The sequence below is a fragment of the Nicotiana tabacum genome, chromosome 8 (genome assembly GCF_000715075.1).
Source record: "Nicotiana tabacum cultivar K326 chromosome 8, ASM71507v2, whole genome shotgun sequence".
Classification (NCBI taxonomy): domain Eukaryota; kingdom Viridiplantae; phylum Streptophyta; class Magnoliopsida; order Solanales; family Solanaceae; genus Nicotiana; species Nicotiana tabacum.
This window is the reverse complement of record NC_134087.1, coordinates 204490009-204501834: the sequence shown is the minus strand read 5'-3', so window position 1 is coordinate 204501834 and position 11826 is coordinate 204490009. Positions and strand designations below refer to the sequence as shown.

General features: G+C 30.1%; 1 protein-coding gene across 1 annotated transcript; it reads right to left on the bottom strand.

Moving 5' to 3' along the window:
• Positions 1-5168: 5168 nt before the first annotated feature.
• Positions 5169-6472, bottom strand: LOC107801196 (uncharacterized). Its single transcript, XM_016624479.2, has 2 exons — positions 6104-6472; positions 5169-5789 (listed from the first exon to the last, which is right to left on the bottom strand). The coding sequence occupies exons 1-2, from the start codon at positions 6402-6404 to the stop codon at positions 5233-5235; spliced, it is 858 nt and encodes a 285-aa protein (XP_016479965.1). The 5' UTR covers positions 6405-6472; the 3' UTR covers positions 5169-5232.
• Between the last annotated feature and the right edge of the window lie 5354 nt (positions 6473-11826).

The window sequence follows — 11826 nt, the reverse complement described above, 5'->3', positions numbered from 1 at the left end:
ACAAGCTCTTTTTAATACAAGCCTACCCTACCAGAATGGGCTCATAACCCAAAAAAATGCCCCATTAATTAATGCAAAGCTTAAAAGCTAACACAACAAATCTGTCATTCTTCCATTTATATCTCTTTTCTGTTTGAATTTTTGAATATAACCTGCATGTAATTACTCAAAAAGGAATGTCAACAGACAAAAAAAAACCCTAAAATCAGACTACAAAATCTATATTCTAAATGTGCCAATCAGAACCTATATCTATGTATAATGTTGCATTGCTTTCAATAGGTCAGAAACAAAGCTATACAGTTAAATTTTTTTGCAGTCTTTTTCTTAGTTAATGATTTTGGTATCATTCTCTCTGTAACTGTGAGGCATTTTTTGCAGTATTTCTAATTCTATTGTGCCTTCTTTTTCATTGTATTTTTATAGAAAAACATGCCCTACTGCGCCAATTACAGTCCTTATAATTAATTTCTTGAAATAGACATTTCATTTTCTTATTGTAAAGTGGTCAAAAATGACATATCGTTTTCAATGCTTTTGTGATAGTGGAAACTAGAAACTTTTGGAATTTTAGATTTCTGAGCCTCACTACCTTAGCCTCATTAGTTCAAACTTTTCAAATTATTTTTGTCTTTGTTACATAAAAATGAAACAAAAGAATACAAGTGTACTTGTGTCCTATGCACTAAGGGGTCGTTTATTTCAAAACAAGATTATCACGAGATTATAATCGCACCTCCTATATGAAATAGATAATATTAAGATTTTGATATAAAATTTATGCTGGTATTAGCTATTATCAATAACTAAATTAGAAGCGGATCCAGCCTTCTGAATAACTTTTGATGCGGACATAAATTTATGTGTAAGAATTTATTAAATTGTAATAAATAGTAGATATCGGCTCAAGAACTTTAAAGTCTGAATTCTTAGAGTCTAAATCTTGAATTTGTTGTCTCTAAATTAAATATAGATAGATGCAATCCCAAATTTAATATAATCTCGGTAACCCAATGATCCCTAATAGTACGAAAATATTTCTACTTTCATGTTAAACTAACTATTAGTCACATTATGCATATCCAATACGGAAAAGACCTAAAAATGTCACTCAACTTTCAGAAAAGGATTATCCATGTTATCCGTTAAAAAAATGCTCATTCCATGTCACTGCCGTTACACATATGACTCACCTATGCCATTATTGACTAACGGCTCAATTTTTATTTGGCCCATCTATGCCACTGCCGTTAGTCAATAATGGCATGAATGAGCCAAATGTGTAACAGCAGTGACATGAAATGAGTATTTTTTAACGGATGGTATGGATAGACCATTTCTGAAAGTTGAGTGGCATTTTTAGGCCTTTTCCGTATCCAATATGATATGCTAACTTAACGACAATAACAACAACAATAATCCTAATGTAATTCTATAAGTGGAGTTTAGAGAGGATAGTTGCGGATGCAAATCTTATTCCTATCTTATGAAGATAGAGAGACTGTTTTCGAGAGACTCTCAACTTAGAAAAAGCATAATCACAATATAATTAAAAAGAAGCAATAACAAGACAATATGATATGGTAACTTAAAAAATAAAATAATAACTTATTATAACATGTTAAATTGGAGTAATGATTTATAATCACTCCGGTCCACTTTAATTAATTTTTGGTTATTTTCACACATATTAAGGAATTCACCTTTTAACATTAATTAACAATAAAAATGATTATATTAACCTTAATTTGTTTATTGGAAATATAACAAATACTCCTAGACTCTGTACTTTTAGCATAACTGGTAAAGTTGTTGTCATGTGACCAGTGACGGAGCCAGGATTTTAACTAAAGGGAGTCAAAATATAAATAAGTAAGCACACAAAAAAATCAAGAGGAGTCAACGTATAGTATATACACATAAAATCAAGAATTTAACATATTTATACCGTGTAATTTTCCAGCGAAGGGGTGTCAATTGACTCTCCTTGCCAATGAGTGGCTCCGCCACTGGCGGAGCTAGAGTTCTAGTTATCAGGTGTTTAGTGCACCGGGTTGTTCTTTGACACCTAAGTTCTTTACTCCAAGGATAACTTTGAAAAGAAGGAGTTTATTCTTTCTTGATATCTGAAAAAATCAAATATTATGGACGACAAAAAAAACCAAAAAATTAATTAAAGTGGACCATACGAAGTATTAAGTGTACACTTCTTTCTTATTTTCCCACTTTTCTGCCTCTCTTAGCATTTTAGTTTATGGAATCAAGAAACCAGCTAATTAGTGCTTAATTATGTCAGTTTACGTTAGGAGTTGAACATAACGTACAGAATTTCTGTACCTCTTTGCCTCCTTGTTCTTCTACATATTGGAAACAAATGGAATATGTACTGGTCAATAGAAATTTGGTTCATAGGATACAATAATAGATTCACCTAATTTACAGTATTGTATTTTGTCTCTTTTATATACCAATAAACATATAGTAACAACATTCGAATAAAAAATTAATTCAATGTTATAAATGTTGTCCTTCTGCTTCATTCAATCATGAATATGTCTCTTAATTTATTTTAAATTCTATCAAACCAATCATGTGGGGAACAAATTTTATTGATTTTCTCCTCCTTGCCGACGATTTCTTTTTATTTGGGAAAAAAGAAAGAAAAAGAAACCCATTGTTTTTCCAAGGAATTCAAATCTTGGATAATATTCCATATATTGATTTGGTGATTTTGTTGGGGATAGAATCATAAATGAGCATATTGCTATGTATCGGCGGAAGCAGAATTTTTACTAAGGGAATTTAAAAAGTAAAAATGTTAACATGCAAAGAAGTTAAGCGGATTCAATATATGATATATGTTACAGATTGTCTTTGAGCCGAGAGTCTCCCGAAAACAGTCTCTCTACCCTTAGGGGTAGGAGTAAGGTCAGCATACACTCTACCATCCCCAGACACAACTTGTGAGATTATTACAGGGTTATTGTTGTTGTTGATATATGTACATAAAAAAATTGACATTATACCACAATATAGAATTTTCAGGGAAACAAGATTCGGATGAACCCCCTTTTGCCCACCTAGTTCTGCCCCATGTTGCTATGTTAAACCTTGTAACCAAAAATTTATTACGAACTCCTCTCATTTTTTTTGGGGGGGGGGGGGGGGGGTGAGTTGTAGCTTTGGGATACCGAATACCGGGTTCATCTGAACTTACTACTTTTAATGCAATGTATAAGTATATATATAAATATACAGTAAAATTACAATAAATAGTAAATATGAACTCATAACTTTAAAAATATTATAAATTCAATTCTAAGAATCTTAAAGTTCAATATATAAAGTTTAAACCCTGAATCTATAGCTGTCAATTCCTATAATTGTTAAAATTGATAAAATTGGCAAACTGGATAAGAATTTCTAAACAAGAAAAAGAAAGGAAAAAGTTATTTTCTGACTTGGCCAGATATAGAGTAGCTTATCATCTGATTACTTAACTGTAGACCGTATATAGTGATGTTTGAAGATTCTTTTATAGATTCTTTCATCAATATTGATAAATTTATTTATTTAATTAATAGCCAGACTTTTTAACTATTCAAGTTGAAAATAAATACCTAACCCCAAATTCCAAATTTGAATTGATAAATAAATGCATTCAATTCTCTGATTTGAATCATTAAACTTTCAATTATGAAGGGGCAAAATGACACATTATTATAAAATTAAAAGCAAGGCGGTTACTAGTCAAAATCAATACATAAAACGCTCCTCTAATAATTGAGTCATTTGAAATGTATTGACTCTTCCTCTGCCTCTCTTTTTTATTCTTATTATTTTGTGTCTAATTCGAAGGGAGTTTTAAGTAATGGTAAAATGATTTTCGTATGACCTAAGTCACAAGTTTGAGTGGTAAAATATGAGTACTTAGGGCTCGTTTGGTACACTAAAGGATAATTCCGAGATAACTAATCTCGAAATGACTCACTAGCGAAGCTAGAAATTTTCCCAAGGGTATTAAATTTGAAACAAGTGAAAAAAAAATTCCGATAAAGGTTGTTTAATATGTGTTATATACTTCTAAAACATAATATTTTAATTACCTATATACACACTGTAATTTTTTGACGAAGCGTGGCTAGTTGACCACCCTTATGACCATATGGCATCGCGACTGAAATAATTAATCGTGAGATAACTTGTTTCCAACCAAACGACCCTTTAATTTAAATGTAGGTTGCCTACATTATATCCTTTGACTGCGATCTTTTCCCGAACATTGCTACACTTTTTTTTATCCAATTCATCAACTTGAATTTTGTGCAAAAGGAAAATTTTCATAAGTCAAAATATTTGAAAGAAAATGAGACAAATGCATTATTTACATCAATCAAATGTTTATAAAGTGAATCACCTTTTAGAACAATCCATAGACTTTTTGTCATTTTTATCTCTCTTCTTATTGTCAGTCTACTATCAAATCGTTGCCCTCTCTTTTCTTCTTATGCTTTTGATTTATCTTTTCACAATCTTCTCACGGACTACCTCTATATTTAGACAATATAAAAATAATTAAAGGTAATCGTTCATAAATTAAGCTTTATATGCAGACAATATAAATTTTATTTACAATATTAATACAATGTAAACAATTATAATTTCTAGCCGATTGTTATTCTATTAGCAAGACATATTCACTGTTGTAGGTCAAGTCAACATGATAATGTAAGAATTTAAGGATCGTTTGGTACGTCGGATAAGGTGTGGGATATGATGTGTGATTAAATTTATATCATATTTGGTTGACGGTATATATTTATTTAAAACCAAACATGGGAAATTTTTTTATCTCAAACTTAATACCGGATATCCGACCTTATCCCATCAAACTTGAGATTCCAAGTGTGATAAATCAAGGTTATAATTACTAGATAATTTAGTTCGCGTATCAAACAACCCTTATAACCTGTAACCTAAAAGAACTTTTTATATTATTAATATATGTAAGTTAATTTCTTATTTTGAAAAATAACCACTTTTGGCATGAGATCATTAGGATGAAAGAAGAAGTAATACTACAAGAACAATATGGATAATAAATTATAACTACATTAACATAAAATACTATCAACATCAATTAAGAGTACTAGCTACTACTTTTCATTAATGACATAAAAATAAAAGCTACATAAAAAAACATATTACATTAATTTTCTTGATTTTTTTTTCCTAAGACAAGCTAGAGAACAAAGCTTCACAAATCTCAGTAAAAACTTCAATAATAACCTCATGATGATTTTGTGAATTTAAACTCAAAAAACATTCCAATAATTTCTCAAGATCTTTAGCTGCAAATATTTGATTTTCCATTATCATTTCCAACATTGAAACCCTAAAATCACTATAAGGATCACTTGATTTCTTCACCACCGCAAGACTACCTTTTACGCCACTTTTCGCCGCCCTTCTCCGCCGTGTCTTTCGCCGGAAAGAATATTCTGAAGAATCAGAATTAGTAAATGACCTTGAAGAAAAAAGGGTATTATTGTCATCTTCTTCACTTTCTTCATCACTGCTGAATAGACCCTTATAATTAATATTAGGAAATTCTTCAAACTCAAATCTTTTTATTTTGGAATTTGTCATCTTTTTCTTCTTGCTCTTCTTCTTCTTGGTTTTCTTTTCATAATATTTGTTCATATTTTTGAAGTTACATTTCTCTTGAGAATCATAACTCAAGGGATAAATTGGTGATGTTGGAGGGCATTTTCTTCCATTTGTCTCAGCTGTAAAAAATAAAAAACTTTCATCAAAAAGATGTCATCTGATACTGCTTCGCAAAAATTTATACGTAGCTTGTAAATAATACAAAATAAATATTAATATGAGTGTAGTGGCAAAATAAAAAAATTCTTGAAAGACTTTAATTAACAATTTAATATATATGTCAAAAAAACAAATATTGACCTATATATGCAACGTATAATTTTTCGGCGAGGCAAAAAGTGTTCAATTAACCACCTTTGACATTATGCCATTATTTGAGACAAGAGGTAAAATCTTAAGAAAATATAGTACCGGACATTAACCGTTTACTTACAAGTTGAATTGTGACAATAGACCGATACTGCTGTTTGCATGAAATTCTTGCGTACGCCACTGTTGGTAGGTGAACATCTTTGTTGTTGTGTTTGGAAATTTTGAGGGTATTTTGGTGCACAAATGGAAGGAAATGGACGAGGTTTTGGAGAGAAAAGTTCAACTAATTGATAATGTTGTTGACAATTTTGAGGTTGAAAAACTGGTTTATTATCAATGGCATCAGAAATATTCTTGGATTTGCATGAACCAAATGAAGATTTAAACATACGAGAAATTCTCGTTTTGAATTTATTCTCCATTTGAGAAGAAAGAAGAAGAGTTTGAAGAGAGAATTATTATACAATTATGAGTATATCAATGTGAGTTTATATATAAAGTAACTGAAGAAGAGCAGTTTTGAAAATGAGAAAAATTTAAAAAGGAGCTGATAATGCAACTTTTTTTGCTGTTTTTTGTCCTTTTTATTGTCCTTTTTATAACCTAATTTCAACCTCACTAAGTTAGTCCACCTTCACTTTTTCCCTGAAATCTGAAAACAGTTCATGCATGGGCTCCCTTAATAGACGTTGAAATAAATAAATAATTGATATGATCAAATATAATATAACAAAATTATCGGAGCTTATAAATTCAAATGAATTTAAATGAATTATATGATATCACATTATGGAGTAGGTAATTTGTCTTTTTTTTTTCTAGTGGCTTCTCCCACTTATATACTGTTATATAATCGATAATTATCTTTTAGATGAACTAATAACGTAAGGAAAAAAAACAATTAATATATAAAAGTCAGAAAAAACTCGAAATACAATAATATTAAACAGAATGTAACTCTTATGGAGTGACAAATTGCCTAAAAAATGTATGTAGATGTCCACAAAAAAATAGGATAACTTTGAAAATAAGACAAGTTACAATAAGTTTAATTAATTAAACTTAAAACACCAAAAAAGCTACTATATACTACTAAAAGTCTATAATGTAGGGGACCAAATGAAGGAATTATTCAAATTCAATGACAAGTACTTGTTTATTTTTGAATTCAAATTGCAAAGGAGATTTCTAAGTGTATTAGCTCGAATAATTTATGATCCAACTAATTAACGTTCCAAAAAAAACAATAAAGTAATAAATATAGTAAGTAAGAAAAGGACCATATCCAGTCAATAAAGACATTCCGCCGAAAAACAAGGTTACAACTCCGTTACTATGAATAAAATAGAATTTAACATTGTTAAAATAGAATTTAACATGGTTAGGGTGGATTACAATGCTCGATGTCTTGAACCCTAGTTCTTCAAATTATTACTTAGAATGTTATTTTTTTTATTTACATAGGCAAATCTAGAATATGCAGTGTACGAATTTCTATAGCAATTTCAAGTTAATATACAAAAAAATTGAATTTACAAGTAAAAATATTTATAGCTATTTACAAGTAAAAATTTCTCAATAAATATATAATATAGTCTACACATTTCATCTCTAGTGGCTGTACTTAGAAAAAACTGAAGTTGAAAAGACTCGTCTGCTTTTTGTTGGAAAACATCAAATTAGGAGGAAAGCCTTAGGGTATTTATTAATTAATTTCATAAATAGCATTAGATATATTTTATTTATGAACTAAAATTTTATTTATGTATTACACAACTAAGTTATTTAATAAGTAATTATAGATAAATTTCTATGGTAATCTTAATTAGTAATCTGAAAAAACATGTTAACTAACTTGATATAATATACTTAAACTGCACCATCTACAGTGTTGGTGTAAAAACTGTACATTTTCAGTGTATAAAATTAAAGAAAATCATTAATTATATTTGGTGCAAATTAAAGAACTAAATAGTTGTTCATCCAACTGTTTAAACTAAAAAATAGTTGATAGGTGTATAATATATATGTATAATCTGTATATTATATGTGTATCATTGTATATAATCAATGTCTATAATCTATGTATATCGTACAAAGTGTCCCGTGTCTACGCGCGCAAAGCTCATGGAAGAGTCTTGTCCTAAGGAACTGTAACGTAGGCAACCTACATTGATGTAAGCATCAATAACTGATTCAACGGCTCGAACTTATGACTTATAGGTCACACGGAGACAACTTGATCGTCGCTCCAAGGTTCCCCTTCGTCTATAATTGTCTATGTTAAAAAAAGGACAGCCTAATGTATAAAGCATTCTGCATTCACACAGGGGTTAATAAGAGCCTCACCCCAAGAAAGTGTGTGCAGACAACCTACCCTAATACAAGCATCAATAGTTAATTCTACAGTTCAAACACGTGACCTATAAATCATACGGAGACACTTGATCATTGCTTCAAGATTCCCCTCCATCTATAATTAGTAAATTCAGCTGACTATTTGTATAAATTTCCTATTTAAATCCTTATCTAAATGTACAAGTGCTCTTCTACTCTCTCAACTCTCAAGAGTATCTTGAAATCATAGAAGCTTCCAAAAACAAACAGACACAATTCCTATTGATTATTATTAGTAGTAGTAGTAGTACAAAAGCTAGGAAACACTTTTCTCAAGTGATGGGTTCAGCTTTCTGAAGTTGAATTCAGCTTAATGACAAAAATAAACATATGGCCTTTGACATTGGTTCTTGATTTTTTTAACTTTGATTTGATGCTTTGCTTTTGTATGTTAGCAAAATGGGCTCTGAAAAATTTAAAGTTAAAAAATCTTATCTACTTGTCTTACCATTAGTATGTACCATCAAGGCAGATATACAATATACAGTCGAATACAACTGAATTTAATATTTTTTATACAAAGTATATATATTTATATACAATCAAACCTCTTTATAACGATCTCGTTTGTTTCGATATTTTTTTACTGTTGTGGTGATAATATAAAGAACATATATTATAACATAACATAAAAATCGGTTCCGAAAAAAATTGGCTTTTATAAAGCCCGTTTGGATGAGCTTGTTGTAAGTGACTTTTTAGCCAAAAGCCACAAGTTAGGAATTCTAGCTTTTGATTTTTGGCTTATTTTTGTCATTTTAGCTTAAAAATAAGTGCTTAAAAGTACTTTTTACTTTATTCAAATACTACAATATGGCTAAAAAGCACTTAAAATAAGCTAATCCAAACGGGTTTATAGTGAATGGTTGTTACATAGAGATGTTATAGAAAGATTTGACTGTACATGAATCCATAATTGCAATAGCACATTAAATTCAGTTATGAGAAAATAAAATTTGAAATTATAAAATTTAAATAATCAATTTGCGTCCGAGTACTCTAATAAAGTATGGACAATTGAAACGGAGCTAGAAACCCGAATACATATTCAGCGAAACTCAATTTTTGCGCAAATAGTATATTTGTGTTTTATAAAATTTATTAAATATATTAGATATTAAATTTAGAACGCAATTATTAGTACTCATTGTCATTTCAAAATCTAGAATTGAAATTTTGGATTTTATCACTTTAAGTTGATATATATATATTTTTGTATAATCAACTCCTTTTAATATGGCAATATTGGGACTCAAATAAACTATTAAAACAATTTTTGACAACAAAACAAGGGAATTAACCCAACCTTTATGTGGATTTTGCATGTTACTTATCACCTACTTTGTCATATTGTTCCTCCTTTTATACTTGATATGACGCACGAGGTCATAATTAACGGGCTTCAAATTTAAAAGAATATATTGTATATGGGTAAAATGGGGATAACGCATCCCCCGATTTTTCGGTGAAGAGAACGGAATAAGGGCACGAATACACGAGGTTGAAATCGAGGCTGGGAGTCTTTTGTATCGAGATCCGTTAGAAGTGAACGATGTGCTCACCATCGGGCCTAATAAAGCGACACACCCCGAACTCAGGATGAGTCCTAGAACCACGGTAAACTGTTACATACGACGGATAGAGAGTCCTGATATTAGCTACTACATAAGTTCTTATTTAACTCTGTTCTCTGTTCGAACCGAAGGCCCTGCCAAAGGCAAAACCATTGTTCAACCCGGGTTCGGATTAGGCTATAACGTTACAACTGGTTTGGTCGTTTATTCTGTCTTTAATTCGTTTATCTAATATTCTTGATTATTTGTGTTGAATCGATCCACATATTTTTAAATCCGCATACAAATTTAATTGTTATCCGATTTTAGGGTAAACATATATGTTAATATATTTTCCTCAGTAATAAAATTAATGTTTTGATGGATAAGTTATGGAATAAAAAAAAAGAGTACCTCGTAAAAATGTGTAGAAAAAATAATCTGAACTTCACTGTTATTATTATGTTGATAAAATTGTCACGTTGTAGCAGAAAATATTTAATACAAGAGGAAAAGTAAGTCAAATTGATTAAGCTTTACACCATCCATAAGAAAGATGCTATTTTTTCTTGAGAAACCACGATGTTTTAGTGGTTATTAGCTAATTGTAGCTATCATTTACTATATTACTTCTTATAGCTATAATTTTAGTTTTTTAGAGTGTATTCGATGTATTTAAGCTATTGTATTTCATGAATACAGTAGCATTTCTCGGCGTGAAACAGGAGATTACAGCTAGACAGATTATTGTATTCGACTGTATTCACGATATGTATTTGTAAATACAGTAACATAAATAGCACAATTCATGGTCTATTCAGTTGTTTTTAAACGAAAAGTGAATTAATTAACACAATAGACTTCTAATATAACTCAACAAACACAATTATAAATCTGAATACATAAATTGTATTAATTAAAAAAATATATGAATACATTGATGAAATATAGCAAGACAGCGAATACAATGAAATACATGGAATACAGCGAGATACATTGAAATACAATAAAAAAGAAGACAATGAATATAATGAAATACATAAAATACAACGAGATACATTGAAAATATAGTAACAGAATCTTCAAGTTGCTCAGCCCCAAACTCCGCCTTCTTTGTTCAAGAATAACTCTAATGTCGTCCCGTCGATAGCAAATTTCAAACCTCTAGAATAAAAGAAGATTTTTCAGCAATTTCCCAAACTTTCTCCCACCACCTCCGCGGCGTCGCTTCTTACGAATGCTTTGATGGGTCCTGTATTTGAAGGGATAAACAATTGAACTTGAGCAATCTTGGAATAAAGAGGAAGAATTTGTGAAATTGGGCTGTTACGAAAGAGGAAATTGAGGTTGTATTCATGGAGAAAAACTGGCGTTGAGAGAGAAAGTGTGGAGAAAAATCTGAAAGAAAGAGAGAGAAAAATAATACAAAGTGTATTTTATGGCTTAAGAGTAAGAGGTGATCATAAATAGATATTTGGCTATAAAAATCAAAAAGTAGCTATGGAATATAATTTTTTAAAAGGTATTTATTTAAAATAAATAAGGTATCAACCTTTGCTGAAGGAGGTAAAAACTCCTTTTTTTCTTTTCTATTTATTTGACAAATAATAAAGCAATATATACATACATATATATATTTCTCTCGAGTAAAATAGCGAATATATAGTGAAGCAACGTTTGCTTTTTCTCCTCAACCATGTGACCAAAAAACAAGTACTATTAATTTGGAATTTGCCTGTAAGAAGATACTACTGATGAATTATTGAATTGGTGATAAGTATGTCGTTTGGTATATACATAGCAAAGTATTAATGGCAAACCAACATATATAAGATATGAAACTAGATTCTCTCCATTGAATGTTTTCTCTTTTATTTCTCGCACGATGCTCATG

Bases quoted from the DNA above. Each gene is read 5' to 3' on its own strand.
- LOC107801196 (XM_016624479.2), bottom strand. From the start codon at position 6,404: ATGGAGAATAAATTCAAAACGAGAATTTCTCGTATGTTTAAATCTTCA. The intron at 5,790-6,103 runs GTAAGTAAACGG...TATTTTTTACAG, and splicing joins CTATTGTCACAATTCAACTT to CTGAGACAAATGGAAGAAAA.